At 34.9% G+C, this 18,772-nt stretch overlaps 1 protein-coding gene across 11 annotated transcripts in view; it reads right to left on the bottom strand.

Moving 5' to 3' along the window:
* UBE3A (ubiquitin protein ligase E3A) overlaps positions 1 to 18,772 on the bottom strand; it is a 102,250-nt gene that overhangs the window by 66,670 nt on the left and 16,808 nt on the right. For 2 of the 11 annotated variants that reach the window (XM_072737033.1, XM_025982247.2), the window contains exons 2-5: positions 10,446 to 10,509; positions 8,158 to 8,277; positions 6,459 to 6,659; positions 4,954 to 4,998 (exon numbers count right to left, since the gene is read on the bottom strand). The exons of 1 other annotated variant lie outside the window; for it this stretch is intronic. In XM_072737033.1, coding sequence (XP_072593134.1) covers positions 4,954 to 4,955 — 2 coding nt within the window. In that variant the 5' untranslated portion in view covers positions 4,956 to 4,998; positions 6,459 to 6,659; positions 8,158 to 8,277; positions 10,446 to 10,509. Of the gene's footprint in view, positions 1 to 4,953; positions 4,999 to 6,445; positions 6,660 to 8,157; positions 8,278 to 10,445; positions 10,510 to 18,772 lie in introns of all 11 variants that reach the window. 8 more of the 11 variants (XM_072737034.1, XM_025982249.2, XM_072737031.1 and 5 more) reach the window with 5 other exon arrangements.

Here is an 18,772-nt window from a genome sequence, read left to right as displayed (position 1 = left end):
GGTGTAAAAGGACAAGTGGTTGAATTACGGTATTTTAAAGGTGGAGTCAACATGATTTGCTGATAACTTAAGTGAGAAACAGAAATCAAAGATGCTTCCAAAGTTTTAGATAAAGTGGAAGAAAAAAAAAAGAGCTGCTACCAACTGAGATGGCAAAAAGATACAAGACAAGTAGATTTAAGAGGATAAAAATCAAGAGCTACTTTGGACATGTTAAGAGAATCAATCAGACATTCAATTATTGGATATATGAAGTCTACAACTTAGAGGGTAAGTTAGAGTTGGAGACAGAAATATGAGAACTATCTAGAGATAAGAGATAATGATGGGCCTGAGACCTGAGTGCTAGCTCATACCAACATGTAGAGAAAACTAAGTACTTAACAGAAATAGCCTTGATATGCACTGAACCATAAATCACTTAATATGTTTACCCATGTTCCACTTATTGTCTTGGTTATACACCTGAAAACATATCCTAAGCATTAAAGATAGGGGTGGAGAGTAAAGACCAAAGGAGGAGAAATTGAAGTTATTAGAAACTGCTTTGAAATCATTAAAAAAAAAAAAAAAAATTAAAGTCTAAATTAGTATGTGCAAAAAGATTCTAATAATATATAAGCTTACAAAAAAATAATAATATATAAGCTTACACAAAATACCGAGACAATATAATACAATTGGATAAAAAGATCTGGGTTATTGTGTTAGTTCTATTTCTAGGCTCAACTACAGAATGATATGCAAATGTTAGAAATTTGTACTGTTTTTATGCACCATGGAGAATAGAAAACACTAAGAATACCTAAAAACAAATGGGTAACTTCTTTACTTTTATATAATTGCCATTTAAAATGCACCCTCCTCCCTAGTTAAAGGATGTCAAATGCAAATGCGTCTCCAAGTGCCCCCAAAAAATCATACTTCAATAAATGTAAGATGCTGCCATTAATCAAAGACCCTCGTTAATTCTTAGGTAAAGCCAAGAATCCTTCATTATCTATTTTGTAAATCCAGACTCAGAAAATTATAGAACCTGGACCTATTTACCTTACTAAACTACTGCCTGATTATGGTTTCCACAGGTATAGGAATTTGAGAAATGGGGGCAGAAATGAAGACTCAGAACTACATTCCAGCGATTATGTGTGGAACCTTACATACCGTTATCAAGACATCATAATTTCCTGCTAGTCCATGTTAACATGGCCAAGTTAAACAGTTTAACAGTTCACTGAACTCAACCAGAACTCCAGAGTTTGATCTGGAATCTTGTGAGAAATATCCTATTATGCCTCGCATTCTTGTCATCCTTGATTCTTACTACATAGTGCCAAACTTCACCTACCCTTTTCTATTCTTTACTATTATTACTTCATCCCACTAATCTACTCTACTACAATCTCTAGAAAAAAACATTTATAATACAGGTTGTCCTTAATCTGCAACTGCTTTATATAATGGTCCTGGTCCCTCCATCTCTTAGCTTTCACTAAAGCCTGGCATACCCCAAAAGGCACTGCCTATCTTTTACCTTTTCTGTGAACTGACAACTAAAACCCATTATTCTTCTAATTCCTTATATTTAAAGCAATATCCATTAAAACAAAATATAACACAAACAGAACTTGTACTTTGAAAGTCATGTTATCTATGTGAATACCTTTCCTCTCTCTTCTGGTAAATTATACCCATTATACTAACAGCTTCATTTTGCACCCAGGTGACTGAGTCACCTGGATGCCGACTTCGATGCCGGTGTTCACAATCTATCCCAACACTTTAGCTCCCTCTTATCCAAAATACTTGACTTTCTTCAAAAAGGTTCACCTCCTCTGTCAGCCAACCATGACTGCAGGCATATTAAACACCCATCCCATGATCATCACCATCCACCCTTCTAAAAATTTCATTTACACTGAACTATCTCTATGACCTATCAGGCTTTTTGTAACCAACCCAACTCTTGTGCCTGGCCCCACAACCTATCCAATCATGGTATTCACCAATGACATATAAATTCAACTCCTTCAGTGTTAACAACCTATGCACATGCCATTAGCATACTGCCCCATCTGCTAACACCCAACCTTGAAATACCATGCCACTTTTCTGGCTAGTAAAGGGTCTTTAAACTCCAACTATGATAAGTTTCCTAACTTCAACTAGCTGCTCAGTAGCATAAGACTCAATATTTGGTCTATTTCTTCATTCATTCCCCCTAGTCACTTTCAAAGTTTTCATAGTCTCCTCAGTTCCCTAATCAAACCCTGTGTCCCACAAAACAATATTAAAACATTTTTCTTAAAAAGTTACATGATCACAAAGTTACAGTTTTTAAAAATCACTTAATTAGGATGGTTAACTATCAAAAACAGATAATTACAAGTACTGATGAGAATGTGGAAAAATTATAACCCTTGCTTGGAATGTAAAATGGTACAATCCCTATGAAAAACAGTACGAAGTTTCTTCAAAAAATTAAACAAAGAATTACCATATGATCCAGCAATTCTACTTGTGGGTATCTATCCAAGGAAATAAAGTAGAGTCTCAGAGCAATTTAGACACCCATGTTCATGACAGATTAACAATAGCAAAAACGGGACGCCTGGATGGCTCAGCAGTTGGGCGTCTGCCTTTGATTCAGGGCGTGATCCCAATCCAGGGATTGGATCCCACGTCGGGCTCCCTATGGGCAGCCTGCTTCTCCCTCTGTCTTTGTCTCTGTCTCTATCTGTGTCTCTCAGGAATAAATAAATAAAATCTTTAAAAAAAAAAAAAATCGCAAAAACATGAAAGTAATCCAACTGTCCATCGATGGGTGAAAGGATGAATAAAATGCCATATACACACACACACACATGAATATTATTTGGCCTTAAAAAGGAAGAAAATTCTGACACATGTCACGGTGTGGATGAACCTCGAGGACATTACACTAAATGAAATAAAGCATCACAAAAAGACAAATATATATGATTCCCTTTGTATGAGGCAGAATTTAATAGTCTAATCAGTGTGAAAATCAGACACAAAAAATAGAATGATGGTTGCTGGCAGATGGGGAGAAGGGGGAATTGGGAGTTATTGTTTAAAAGATAGTTTCAGTATTGCAAGACGAAGAGAACTGTAGAGATGATGGTGGCAAATGGTTGCATGCATCATTGAACTGCACAGTTAAAAATAATAAAGATGATAAGTTATGTGTATTTTACCACAAAAATTTTTTTTTTTGCCAAATGAAAAAAAAAAGGTTACATGGACACATAAATTTGAGAAATACATCTTACAGTCCCTTCTTGGAGATTCACAATGTATAACACCACTTTAAAGTATATTTCCACCATTTTCAGTAAAGAAACCTGTTTAACTTTACAGTTTCCAAACTTACTCAACAATTGAACCTCCTTTTCAAGAAATGTGTCATATCATCTCAAAGGAGACAAACAGTGGTACAGCAGATCTAAACGAATTTACTGAGAAAATTCTTTGGGAATGACTTGACTTCCTCATTCACACCTACAAACATAGTTAACATCACATATCCATCTTTAGCTCCTTCTAGTAGTTTCGGAAGATAGGGGCCTTCGCTCTTATTCAAAAGCGATCCCTATACCTATTTCTTCTTTCCAACCCTTACTACCTTAAAAACCTTGCTTCAGTAATTACCATTTTCCTATTAACTTAAACTTCTTAAATTCCTACAACCAATCACTGAAGTCTTAACTATTTCACTTTCCAAATATTTTTCTTACATCCAGGGAATGTTATCCTGAATTCCTATCACTGTCCTTCTTACGGCTTTCATGGACTGAACTACTGAAGCCCTGATCACCCTACCACCACACACTTCTCTTGACCATTAAACACTTCTCTTCAATTGTGTTTCTCTGCTGCCAATACTATTAAAATTTTATGTCTAACAAGATTACTACACTCTCCTTAGCAAATTCTTTTTTGACCCCCAAATACCTATGAAACAGGCCTAGGCCCTTCACATAGCATGCAAGGCTTTAACCCTATCAAGTCTTATCTCCTTTCAATTTCCTGTCTTTCAATCAGTTTATGATTTAAAAATCCTCAACTACCTACTGTTCCCTAAGCTCACTGTGCCGATTTATAACTTTACCCAAACTTCTGCCTAGAACAACCCTGCCAATGCTTTCTGCTACTTAACTCCCAATTACACTTCAAGATTTAATTTGGCCGTCCCTGGCCACCCCTACTTCCCTGCATTAGGCTCCTACTATATACCTAGGTAACTCAATACTCCTTTATGTTCCTGTTGCATCCTAAGTATCCTTCTACTATGATGATTGATGATTTGCTTTCCTGTCCTTCACAGTGATTAGACTATTCTGTGGGCTAGGAACTTATTATGAAGCAACTTTGGTTTGTTTTTTGGATTTTTTAAAAAGATTTTATTTATTCATTCACGAGAGACACAGAGAGGGAGAAAGGCAGAGACACAGGCAGAGGGAGAAGCAGGCTCCATGCATGAAGCCTGATGTGGGACTCAGTCCCAGGACCCCAGGATCACATCCTGGGCCGAAGGCAGGCACTAAACTGCTGAGCTACCCAGGAATACCCCATGAAGCATCTTTGTATCCACAACACATCACCAGCTGCCTTATATATAGTAAATATTTAATAAGTGATTATTAACCTGAATTCTTTCCCCTATTTTCCCACAACTGCTAGGTAACCAAAAAGACATTAGAATCCAGGAGTATACAACTACCTACCTAAAAGTAGAAATCTAATGATATGGTACCAAAGTTTAAAGGAATTTTTTTGGTAGGAAAAATATAAGAAAGTTCCTCTCTCGCAATTGGTTTTTTTAAATTGTATTACTCTTATATTTGGAAATTATTTTCAAATAATATAACACCTTTAAAGCAATCTAGGGTAACTTAAAAGACACCACAGCTACAACCAAGATACACTTACATTCGGCTAGCTTCGATGTCGTCAGACTGAGGTTCTCCTGGCGATCTGTAAAATGCAATTGAGGAAAATTAAGCAAAATATTCCATATTCCAAAAAGGGGCAGACATATTATATTAGAAGACAAATTAGAAAACAAGATTTAACTGTTAACAATTTTAAAAGTAACTAAAGATTTTAACAGAAGAAAAAGTTATCAAATGAGATTGCCATTCAACACGTTTATTATAAAAGCTGGACTAATATAAAAGTCAGTGCATTTTTTTAAGGTAACTGTAAACACTGTATTTAGATACCAACATACAAAGCAATATAATGTATAATAAATCACAGTTATTCACAAAGTCAAATATTTATAATAAAAACATACAACTATGAAACTTTCTACAGTCAAATACTGGTTATCCAAAATATTCCAAGTATTCATTTACTGGTATTCACAGTCCCAAACTGTACTTAGATCAGGGGTCAGCAAACTATTTCCTGGACAACAAGGTAGGGCCTGGGTCAGTCACCTATTTTTGTTGTATTATTAGAATACAGCTATGCCCCACAAAGTATTTGTGGACCATTAAGTATTCATTATCTGGACCATTAAGAAAAAGTTTGCCAACTTATGCTCTAAGTAATTCAAATTTAAATCTAATAGCCTTAATGAATTTTGAGACACTTTAAGTGAGATTTATCATTCTAATCATTATTATCTTGGTTCAACAATGAAATTAACTTTCCCTGAAAATATCCTGGGGCAAGATGCACTACATATCAAAAGTATACCAAGCTGGGGTATTAAAATTTTACTACGGATAATTATGAACTGATTTGTTATTAATAGTTGCCAGTTGTTTTCTATTATTTTTTAAATATACTATCTTGCATAGAAATATTCAAAACTCTTAGGCACTAAAAAGTCTGTTATTTTTATTTTGGGGTATGAATCAATTTTGCCTATTTCTACTATGGTGTTAAAAAAATAAACTCCTGTTACCCTATTCAGTTTTATAAACAGCATCAGTATATTAAATCAATAGAATACTGATTGCTAACACTCAAATTCTCAATTTTTTTAAGAGATCAAAAGCTAAATGACATTTACAATAACCTGATTTCTAAATCTATCACTGACTTGAGACTAATCTTGAACAATTTTAACTAAAGAATCTTAAAATCAGAGCCACATCAAAAAAAAAAGGTAACAAAAACTGTTTTCCACATTTCTTAGCTGTTAAAAATCTGATTTATTAGACTATGAAAATTACCCCTCATTGCAGTTCATTCAGAGTCCAAGGCCAAGAATGCAAAAAAAAAGAAAAAAAAAAAAGAGACTCCAGCAGCTCAAATATTTTAGAACCTCTTTGCAGTATATTTATTTTCAATTTTGCATAGTTATATTAGAACTAAAAACTGGGGCATGCTGGAGGTGGCAGGTGACTTGGCACTGACACAAATGCAAAAATTTCACTCCACCCTCTCCCCCAGGGAGCAAGCAAATCACCTTTGTGACACACCTGGTCTCCACCAGCCTTGTGGGTAAGTACCCCAAGATTGCTTCCAAACTTGTTTGTATGTCTCAGACAGAAGAGCTAAAAACTGATGATAACCCCATGTACCAGCTGACTCATTTTTGAAAGTGCGACCCTCCAGCATCAGATGTCATACTGTAAAGGAGGCAGAGCAGGCTTGCAAAACAAAAAATAAACCTGCTGGCACTAAGGGAAGAAAGGCAGATTAGAAGCTTTCAAACACGCAGGCGGCAAAACTTTCAAAATTAATAGGGAAAGAGAGAGAGGGAAAAAAATGAGGACACAATGACAGGAAAATTAAAATACTACTGCAAAAAGGTAAGACATAAGCAAGAAGGAAAACAAATTGGGAGTCTTAAAAGCACAATATACACTACAAAGTTTTAAGAAATGGGATTGAAATTAAATACATCATCAAATGGTAGTTTTCCAATTTCTGTTCCCTAAACAAAAGAGTATGTAAACATTAGCATCAAACTGTCACCAAATTATTGTAAATATATAAGTGGATTATCATTTAATATTAACATATATTCAAGTGAGCTTCAAAAAACCATTTATATGTCAAACCAAGTAATTTAAACAAATTCAGTCTAACAGAAGGATAGAATATGAAAGAATTGAAAGAGATATTACCCTAAAAGAGGTCTATCCTGGGCCTCTTAAACATTGTTATTAGCGCAAGTTGTTTTCTACTCAAAATGGAAATTATTTTTAATTAAGAGAAAAGTGAATATACAAATAACTAAGAGAAACACTTTTCTTACACTAATATGCTAAAGTACACAGTTGAATAAATTTCTAGTCATTCTGCTTATATTTCTGTAATATTATGAATAGCTTACCTAAACATATCTTAGTTACCATTCAGATTCCCAAAACTATTAAATTAACATCTAGCAATAGTTTCCAAGCTTTACTTTGGCCCCACTATAGAGTCTCTTTATTCGTTACTGTCCAGTTTTTGGAAGTAAGGGTCTAGTACATGTTCATTGTTTTACCAAATTCAGGATATAATCAAAGGGGAAAAAAAACTCAAAAGTACAGATTTAGGTTAACCTAAAGTTTGTCACAGTAACAAACCAGAAAAGGAATTTTAAAACAAACAATAAGTAACATTAAAAAATAAAAAATAAATCTTAGAAGAGTCTCTATTTTAGGTCTTGATTTGGATTATAGAAAAGTAATCACAAAATACTTCCTACTCTAAATACTGCAGTATGAGCCAGAACATTCAAATGGAGGCTCACTTCCAATAATAACAGGTGTAGCTTATCCAGCATGCAAGCCACTCCTTTTACCTCCACTGTAATGCTCTACGAGAGTAAATTACATCAGTTTTATTAAACCTGTAAAAATTTCTAAAGCAGCATTTGAGTTAAAACTCTCACCACATTAAATGCACATTGAGCATTTTTTCATAGCTTTTATAATGTTCAGAATGATATTTTTTATTTAAAAGCTTGACATTCTTGAAAAATACTTTCCTGTTTACTTATACAGATAGATCTGGGGGGGGGGGGAGCATAAAATATTTCAGGAAGGATATTAAATGGAGAAGCACATCAACACTTAGGTATACTACTTATTCCTGCCAACTATACATTTTCTTCATTTTGTACAGTATGTATTTTACTTTACAGTAACAGCCTTTTAAAGGCTGTAAAATAACATTCAAAATTACCTTTTACAAGCTGTGGCCATTCGGTGACATCAGGGTGATCACAGCTTTGAGTCACTGATTAAAAACAGGTTGTCACACCAGTTTAGCTGCTAACTTGATCTGATCGTAGGTTTAATAACTCTAATAAATTAAACAAACCTTTAGTTAGAAAACTTTAATATATAAACCCAATCCATTGTTCAAAACATAATCTTCAAAGCTTTAAATTAGGTGTCAATGCAACATTCTTCAGAAGAGTAATTATTATAGAAATGCTTTTAAAGACTGTTTTCCAGCATTATTTTTTTCCCCCTTAAATGATCTCTTGAGAAAATGTGGTGATAATCTCTTATACTTTTATGGAGTGCTACAGTTTACAAAAGCACTTTGGTGAAGAGTTATCTTGCTTGAGTCTCATGACAACTTTGGCTCTACCTGATCATGAAAGATACTAGAATAAGAATTTAAGAAAAACAAAAAAACAAATTAAGCAGACTGAGAGTGATTAATGGACTCACTCAAGATTTTAGAATTAGTGTTGAACCTTGGATTAAAACTCAGATCTACTGACCTGCTATCCAGGGTTGGAATTTTTTGGTTTTAGTTTTTACTATACAGAGTTTCATTAAGTATATGTATGTAACTGAGCAAATATTTAGAATATGGACTGAGATCCCACTTTTTGGCAATTGTTTAAATGAGACTAACAGTCATAGGGTTTTCCAGGTAGCTAAATGCTTAACAGATAATTATATATATATATATATATATATATATATACACACACACACACACACACACACACACACACACACACACTCAAGTCTAGTCCCACTTATTCTATATTTAGTAGGGTAATCAAACATTAGCCCAAACCTCTTGGGGTACTTCATGAAAATGTGTTCTATTCTTTCTCAACCATAAACCCACTAATACTCAATTCCATGAAAGAGATTGGCAAAATATAAAAATACGTCCTCCTCCCTCAATCTAGTTATCTTTTGATCCCTTTACTTGGCCTTATCTGAACTTTCTTGATTGTCATGGTTCAAACTTACCAAGCATCCTAATCCTATATATAGTTCTGGCAAAGATCTGAAATAACCCAGAATCGAGAACTCTTTGTGTAAGTAGTTCTTCCCCTTGATTATTTCCCTATCAAACTGTATAGCCAAGGCCAAATCTGAAAAGTGAATTGAGGAAAAATGAGAAAAAAATACCCTTGATAATTAACACTTTCAAAGTGACAAGAGACAATCATAGAAGGTGGTTACTGGCATGGACCCAAAACCCAATATAAAATAGTAAAGTATCTGAAAATACCAAGAGAAGAGTCAAAATGTTCAGTGTTGCAGCAGCCTAAAAACTTGGCTTCAAATTCAGATAAGGGTGAAGACTGGCCTTAGTCTCTTTAGTCTATATAAATAACTTTAGGAGACTACAGTAAGTAAGACTTATTACCCCTGAAAGAAATAATTTCCCAATCAGAGCTACCAGTCTCCTAATGAGAGCCTAAGACATTCCTGAAGTCAAATAAGGAAGAGGCATTGGCATCCCTGAAATGAACAATGTCCTCTCTTGGGTTCTCTCTCATAAGACTAGACTAAATGTGTATGTAGATTTAAAAGATTCAAAGAAGTCTAACTTTCTAACATGTCACCATAAAAATAATAAAGTTAAAATCTCTTGACTAATCAATTGAGGTAAATTAATTCATTAAAGACCAACATGTATTTTGAAAATTATTGAGTCAAGTTCTAGGCTCCTCTTTTATGAGGTCCAGTATTCCAACAGAGCACAAACAAGCTCAAGCTCCAGAGCCAACCTGGATTCAAGTTCCTGTTTGGTTATTTCCTAGATGGCAATTCTTGGCCAAGTTCCTTAACCATTCTGAGCCTCACTGCATTCATAGGGAAAACTAAGATGAGAGTAGTGTCTTTTTCAGAGGGCTGTCCTGAAGATGAACAAACCAACACATAATTTGCTCAGAACAGTACCTGGCACATAGTAAGAGCTCAACAAATTGAAGCTACTATTAACTCATATCGTCTAACAGCCAAACCTGCCCCCTTCAATCTTCTCATACGTAAGATTTCACTTCTCCTAACACACTAACCTCTTCTGATTTCTTTCAGGATCCCACTTATGTCCCTCATAGTCTACCTGGTAGCACAGTGACTTAACACCTAGCACAATGCTTTAAAAATGGTAGGCACCCAAATTTGCTGAAAATGTTTGTCACTATTCTAACCATGACATTAAGATATACATGCAGTTTTGAATTCCAAAATATAAAAATAGCAACATACCATATTTCGCCAAACTTCTGAGGAGCTGGTGAATTCTAAAATCAGGTTCTTACAGATTTTTAACCTAAAATATAAAACACCTCACTCAATTCTTTTCACAAAAACTGGATAAACTAAAAAAAAAAAAAAAAAAAAAAAAAAAAAAAATCCCCAAAAAATCCATTGAAAGGAAATTCATTTTTTGTAATATTTATGAATATCCAAAACCATACAAGTGTCCCTAATGCTGTTGCCAGGACACATGCAAGAGTGGTTAGACAGGTTCTGTTGCCTTGGTGCTTTCAGCTGGCAGAGCCATATTTTCCATATTCATCCACAGAGCTGACAGCATACCATTTCTTTATTCTTTCCTCCCTCCAAAAGGGCTGAGAATATATAAAAACTGTTTGACTATATGCCTCTAATTCCTTTAGACACCTATAACCATTTAGCTTTTATTTAAATTCTCTATGCTGAGCATCTGTTATGTTAGGTACATTATACAGGCATCTGCCCCCTGCCTCCTAGATTAGAAACCTTGGGCAAGTCCTTTTGTCTTTTGAGTCAGTCTCAGGCCTCAGGTTGTTGTGAATTTTAGAGAAAATGTTTTCAAAGTATGTAGGACAATGCTTACTGGTACTTAAAAGAAGCTCAATACACAGCAATGATTATTTCTTTAAATCAAATATTTAACATGTCTATCAAAACTTGATTAAAAAACCAAATTCTGAGCTTAAAGCATGTGTCCAAACAATCACTATAAATTCTTAACTCATTTGTTAATGATCAGAGCATTTCTCAGTGGAATAAGAACTACAATCTTTTAATCCATCTCCTTTAATCATATAAGAAGAAACCAACTCCCAAAGACTAAGAAAATCACTCAGTGGCCTATAGGTTGATGGTAGAAAATGAATGCACAGCATATAAACACATCTTTTTTCAATTACCCAAGTTTTAAGACCTTAGAGGACCAAGTCTCAATCTATTCAGGAATAGAATCAGCTGGGGAAATCTGTAAAAAGTGGATACTTGATCTTTACTTTCAGAGACGGATTCAGTACACAAAGTAGAATTGTAGAAAGCATGAATTGTATTTTTAACATATATTTCAGGCAATACACAGATCTCAATTTGAAAAACCTTGCCTTAGAAGATTAAGAACACAAAATCACAGGGAAATATACCAAATCTAGAATGATACAGGATAAATAAGACAAACTGTTAGAACCAGAAATGTTAGTCTCTTTGCAAACCATTAGCACCCTAACGACTTTATTTTTGTATCTGTGTCCCTCTTCAACAGATGGCTCAGTCTAATAATTAATAATCTAAGAAATCCAATCTAATTAAGAAATGCCTTTACTGGTATACATTCATCTGCCCCTCTAATATTTTCATTATTCTTACAATGGTCCATCTGCCTACTCTCACACTATATATGCACAACACACATATACATATGTCTCTATATTATTATTACTACATCTGGTATGTGCTTCAACTCCTCTCCAACAGCCTATTTCCTTCACCTCCTTCTAAGCCTAGGTCAAAACTTAATTTCAAGGACTACCTTTTCTATTACTTTTTTGTTGTGTTCCCTCAGCACTTCTCTTCTCCTTTGCACCATGGTTATGTCTTAAATTTATAGGTAAAGCTACTTGTAGCTTTGTAGATTTATAAATATCACAACTCACCGAAGACTGCTCTCATCCATTCTGTAAACTAAAATGTTTAAATACTCCTTTCATATATAATCCCCACATAATACCCTCAACTTCATTAACCCCTGTTGAGCTGTGAATCAACACAACCCCTCCGAAAGACCTGAAAACCATGAGCTCAGCTGCTAACATACAAAACCTTTCACCTAACATTTCTTATAGAAGTCATCATCATTCCTGTGTATTCTAAATCCAGTGGCCCCAATCCTACTTTATTTCTATAGCATTTCACACCACTAATCACTCCTCATCTGCCTCTCACTTCCATAATGCTGTACCCCCGCCCCCCCCGGCCCCATATTCTTCTACCTGTCACAGCAACTAGGTCTTCTGCTAGTTCATCTTCCTACCTTTCATTCTTGGTCACCCAAGTTTCTTGCACTAGCCCCTTTTCTTAACCTAAATTAATTATCTGTGCAATGTCATCTATTTCTATAACTCCCCTATACTTAGTACCCTTAACTCTACATCTTTATGCCTTTATCTCTTGAGTTATAAGACTGCTACTCTCAATTACCAATCGTACACAGATATTCGGATATATTATTAGCATTAAAATCAAACTCAGTTATTTCCCAAAAAACTCACTCCACCCTAAATGTGCCTGATCTTGCTGTTCTTCTAGTTACAAACTAAATTTGTTGCCACTCTTTATTTTTTCCCTCTCATTTTTATTTAGCCTTTATATTTATTTAGCCTAACCATCAGTTGATAATTTAACCTTCAAATTCTTAATCATTCATTCAAAAAAATGTCCACTAGTGGAAACGAATACAATGTTATACATCAAGTATATCTCAATTTTAAAAAGTGTAAGAGATTTTGAGTGCCTATGAAGTGGATAAAAACAGTGAAAGAAACTAGACATAATCTCTTATCCTCATGTAATGGGCAAACTGGGCACTATTAATAAAAACCACAATAAATTATGCAACTGCAATGGATAATGCTGTTCTGAGGGAGAAACATAGGATATGATAAGTGTATACAGAGTTCTCACTTAATTTGGGAGGACAGGAAAGGTATTCTTCATGAGGTGACATATAAACTAAGCTGTAAGACATTTATCACACATATTAAGAAAAACCCAGTGAGATGATAATGGCTCTGCCAGTCCAGTCACCCAAATTGGAAAATTTTGAGTCATACTCCAAAGGCCCCTTTCCCAGTATAGTAAATTGCTCACCCAATGCTACCAATTCTACCTCAGAAATCCCCTATATTTCAACACTTTCAAAATAAAGCCAAATCTCCCAAACATTTCAGACCAAACTATACACAATTTGGCCCAAACTTGTCAGTCCAGACTAGACCATTCATTGTTACACTTCTAATGCTTGAAGATGCTCACAGAATAAACATCTTACAAAAGAGGAGTTTTCTCTTTGGTGATTTGCTTTAGGTCATTTAACTAGTAAATATAAGGTTATGATTCAAACCCAAGTTGTCTTAGCCATACTCCTTCCCTTGTACCACCCTTCTAATTTAAAATCAAACCCTATAAATTTTATCTTTGAAATCACTCTTCCTTTTTTTTTCTCCATGCACACCAAAACAGTACAGACCCTCATTACTTCATCTGGTTTCCTATTTGCCTTTATCCTTTACTCCCTCTACTGGAATTATCTTCCAGACTTAGGCCATATCACTGTAAAGCTCAAAATATTCTATGCTTCCCCAATACCTAGAAGATAAATTTCAAACTCCACATATCATATGAAATCCTTGCCACTGACCCCGACCCATTCATATAAGTCTTACTGCCCACTACATAATATTATTACCAGGTTACTTGATGATCTAGTACTATCACTGGATTACTGGTTATTACATACTGTCCATTGGTAGTTCTGACTTCAAAGCTTTTGTTTTTCAGGTCACTTCACTCCATATTTCCCTATCCTTTGCTAACTAAACTCCAGCCCCCAACAATCTATCATACCTTATTAAAAACTCTATTCACTCTAAAGGTTGTATCTCACAGGGTTCTCTAAACTCTTCTGTAAATAACCACTGTCTTTTGGGTCTTACTATACACACATTAATTTCTATCCTATACGTATAATTTTCTACCTTATAGCTATCTGTGTACATATATCAGTCCTTCCAGCTGTAAACTGGTTCATGATAGGGCTCATCTTTATCTAAATTTTTATTCTTATAGTAATGGAGAGTATGTTCTCCTGACAACATATCTCCCCTCAACTCAAAAAAAAAAAAAAAAAAAAATCAGGATCCATGGCCTGCTGAAGAATTTTGGGCTAGTTCCAAATGGAATTCATGTAGAAACAAACAAGGGTATTATTTTTTTCCCGATCAACACAAGTTTAATCCAATGCCAATTTAATAAAATTCTAAAGACCAAGCATACCAGAATAATCAAGAAAATCATTCTACCAGAGATTAAACCACAGAATATTAAATAGTGTAATTACAATCAGTACAACTCTCAAAAGACTGACAATATTTACTAAAATTAAGTGCATGCATACTCGGGGACTTAAAAATTCCATTCCTAAGTATGCATCAAACAGAAATGAGTACATATTTAGTGGAATGTTTAGCATAGCAATATTTTAAGTAGTCTCAGACCAAGAGTAACAAAATTATATGCCCACCAACAGTAAAATGAATAAATTCTGGTATATTCCTAAAGTGGAATACTATACAGCAACTACCATAAACTACCAATGACTACAACCAACAATGTGGATGAATGTCACAAATATATTAAGTGAGAGAAGCTAGACACAACTAAATGTGGATTCTAATGATATACTGCATAAAAACAGGCAAATCTAATTTATGCTATTAGAATTAATAATAGGATAGCAGTTACTCCCAGAGGAAGAGAGGTAATAAACAGTGTAAGAGGCTTCAGAGTTGCTGCTGCTGTTATTTCTTGATCTGGATGCTGGCTAAACATATGTTTAGTGTGTGAAAATTCACAAGCTATACGTACATTTTATGTGCTCTCTTCTCTATGTATATTTCAATCAAATGTTTATTTTAAAAACCCAGTAAAGTACAAGCTTTAGATAAATAGGTAAGTGGAACAGAAGGTAGGCCTAGAGAAATATCCAAAAGTATGTTAACAATTGCTTCTTGTCAAAACAAAACGCGAAAACAACAACTGGACAACCTATATGAAACTCCTGTTTTCAGACCCTGCACTGGATAACAGGCAGTGCAGGACTGTGATTCAAGAGAGAACCAACAGAAATAAAATGAGCCCCCTCACTCCGTGCTCAGATTTCTGCCTAGAGGCACTTTTCAATATGTAGCCAATGTAGGGAAAACCTAATCAGAGGACAACAGTATCACTAAAGTGAAAACCAAGAACTCAAGCATTCCAGAGGCTGAAGGATAGAATTCGCAAAACCGAGTGAGAAGAGAGCAGCTACAAAGAAAAAACGTTCCAGAAATCTGCCACTTGGCAGTCCTTTGGTTCTGCACCTGAACTGTAAAGCAAAAGATTCCCTGAAGCTAGACAAAGAAGAGTAGTGAGTTGAAATATTCCCAGCTCATACAGGACTGGGAAATCCCTAAACTCCACCTCCACCCCACCCCCCCAACCATAGTGAAGAGAACATACTAACACTGGGGACATTTTGTAAAGAACTTAAAAGGGCCATGCCTTTATAGTAGCTACTAGCCTTAAATATAGCCTTCTGTAGACACACCCTAATACAGCCTTGATCAAAGTGGCCAGCAAGTTACTTTGCTGGCTGCCAAAACAAAATTTAATACTCTAAAAAGGCAACAAAACCCAGTCACTCAACAACAGACTATTACAATGTGCAGCATCCTTGGGATGCATGGGTGGCTCAGCGGTTGGGCGTCTGTCTTCAGTTCAGGGCATGATGATCCTGGAGTCCCGGGATCAAGTCCCACATCAGGCTCCCTGCATGTAGCCTGCTTCTCCCTCTGCCTCTCTGTCTCTCATGAATACATAAAATCTTAAAAAAAAAAAGGGGGGGGGGGGGGACTACAGTGCGCAGCATCCAATAAGTAACTATGAAAACAGAAATGACCTAGAACCAAAAGAAAAACCGATAATCAATGGATCCTGAAATGAAAGAACTGATGGAACCAGTAAAGATTTTCAAATACTATTATAAATATGCTCAAAAATTGAAGGCTGAATGAGTAAGAAACAGAAAACATAAAAACCAAATGGAAGTTTTAGAAATACAAACTAAGATATCTGAAAGTATTTGACACTGTAGGAAGAAAAAAAACAATGAAACCGAAAACAAAGCAAACTGAAGCAGAGAGACACAAAGACTAAAAATGTTAATGACCTGAGACAAGATCAATTGGTCTAATACACATGTAACTGGAGTCCCAAGAAAAAGAGACTGTGTAAGAGGAGGGGAGGTGATTTAAAAAAGAAACAATGACTGGCACTTCAAATTTGATAAAACTATAAATGTACAGATCAAAAAAACACATGCAAAAAGAAAAACTGAGCAAATCCTAAGCAGGATAGTCACAAATTAAATCAGTGATAAAGAGAAAATCTTAAAAGGGGGAGGGAGGGGAAGAAAAGACTTCAAATACAGGGAAAGAAGGTAAGCATAACCACAGACTTCTCATCAGAAACAAAGGCTAACATGGAGCACCTAGGTTGCTAAGTTGGTTAAGTGTCTGACTTGGTTTCTGGCTCAGGTCGTGATCTTGGGGACACAGGATCAAGCCCTGCACTGGGCTCCAGGCTCACTCACTGTGAAGTCAGCTTGAGATTCTTTCCCCCTCTCTCTTCCTCCTCCACTGCCCTCCCCCAGCTTATGCACACATGCTCTAAAATAAATAAATAAATAAAATCTTTAAAAATGTATATAAATTTTTTTTAAAAAAAAGAAACAAAGACTGAAAAAAAAGTCAATCTAGAATTATGTATCAAGTGAAACTGCCCTCCAAAATAATGAAGAGAAACTACTATACAACTACTAGAATGGCTATATCAAAACAACTAAATGTTAACAACACTAGGCAACAGGAAATCTCATTGATTGTTAGTAGGAGTATAAAACAAAACAAATGAATTTGGGGAAAAGATCTGGCATTATAATTACCCTATAACCCAAAAATTACATTCCTAGGCATTTACCCAAGAGAAAAGATATTATATTCACACAAACTTTAAAGAATTATTCATTTTAGCTTTATTCATAACAGCTAAGAACTGAAAACAAAAAAAAAAAGAACTGAAAACAGTATAAGAATGAAGGTACAAACAACTTATACATGCAGTAACACGGATGAATCTCAAAAATACTATGCTGAGTAAAATAATTTGTATGAATTAATATACCATTCATATGAAATTCTAATGCAAGCTAAACTAATCTAAGATGAAAGTTATCAGAACAATGGTTGATTTGGAGGAAAAAACTGACTAGAAATGGGTATAGGTTGGATTGCAAAGGTGTACACGTTTGTCAAAACTCTCATGGAATGCTATGTATATTTGGCAGATTTTATTTTCCAAATATGGTCACCACACAATATAATCCATAACACATGCTATTCTTACAAGCTTAACACTGACATTCTCCCATCAGGTGGTGGGGTCTATGTCCCTTCTTCTTGAATATGAGTGGCCTCTGCGATCTTTGAATCAAGAGTATGGTGCTGTGTGACTTAATGCTAGGTTATAAAAATGCCATGTACTTCTGCCTTGCTCTTTTAAGATACTCTTAGAATTTAGTCACCATATATTGAATAAGTCAGCCACCTGGTAAGGAAGCCAAGCAACCACATATAAAGGCAACATTTAAGTGTTCTAGATCTGAACTCTAGCTGAAGTCCTAACAGCCAGCATCAATCTCCAGATTTGTGAACCATCCTTCAGATAATTCTAGCCTCCAGTTATCAAGTTACACCAGTTATCAAGCCACTGTGACATACTTGAAGCCAAGACAAAGCTGTGCCTTCCAGTACGCACAAAGCACAGACTCATAAGCAAACTAAATGCTGATGTTTAAGGGTGATTTATTACACAGAAATAAATAACTGGAATAATATACTAAAATCAGTTAAATTCAATATACTAAAGTTATCTAATAATAAATTACTAAGCTTTAGTTAACAACATACATGCTGAAGTTAAGGATGAGGAAAAATAACTGCAACTTACTTTGAAAAGCCTCTAAGAATTAAAACAAATAATGGACAGATACAACACAAAGAAAAATGTTAATTGTGGAATTATATTCTACAATTATTTCACACTTGAGTTGGAGTATTTTCCTAATAAAATAATAAAGAAATTAAGGCATTTTCATGCTAATAAAACCTGAAAGTTTTCTGGCTCATGTATTTGCACTTCAAAAAATTTTAAATTCTTCAAGTAGAAGAGAAATAACACAAGATAGGAAAACAGCATCTACATAAAGAAATCTACACAAAGGAAAATAAAAATGGCAAAGATGAGCATAAATACCAAAAAAAAGTTGATAAATCTGGTTTAATAACCTGTTTTTTTTTTAATTTTTAATTTTTAAATTTCTTTACAAAACAACTGGCCATTTAAAAGAACTAATTAAAAAAATAAAAAATAAAAGAAATGATTACAGGGATGCCTGGGTGGCTCAGTGGTTGAGCTTCTGCCTTTGGCTC

This window comes from Vulpes vulpes, chromosome 14, assembly GCF_048418805.1.
Source record: "Vulpes vulpes isolate BD-2025 chromosome 14, VulVul3, whole genome shotgun sequence".
Classification (NCBI taxonomy): Eukaryota; Metazoa; Chordata; class Mammalia; order Carnivora; family Canidae; genus Vulpes; species Vulpes vulpes.
This window is presented reverse-complemented; position numbering and strand designations above follow the sequence as displayed.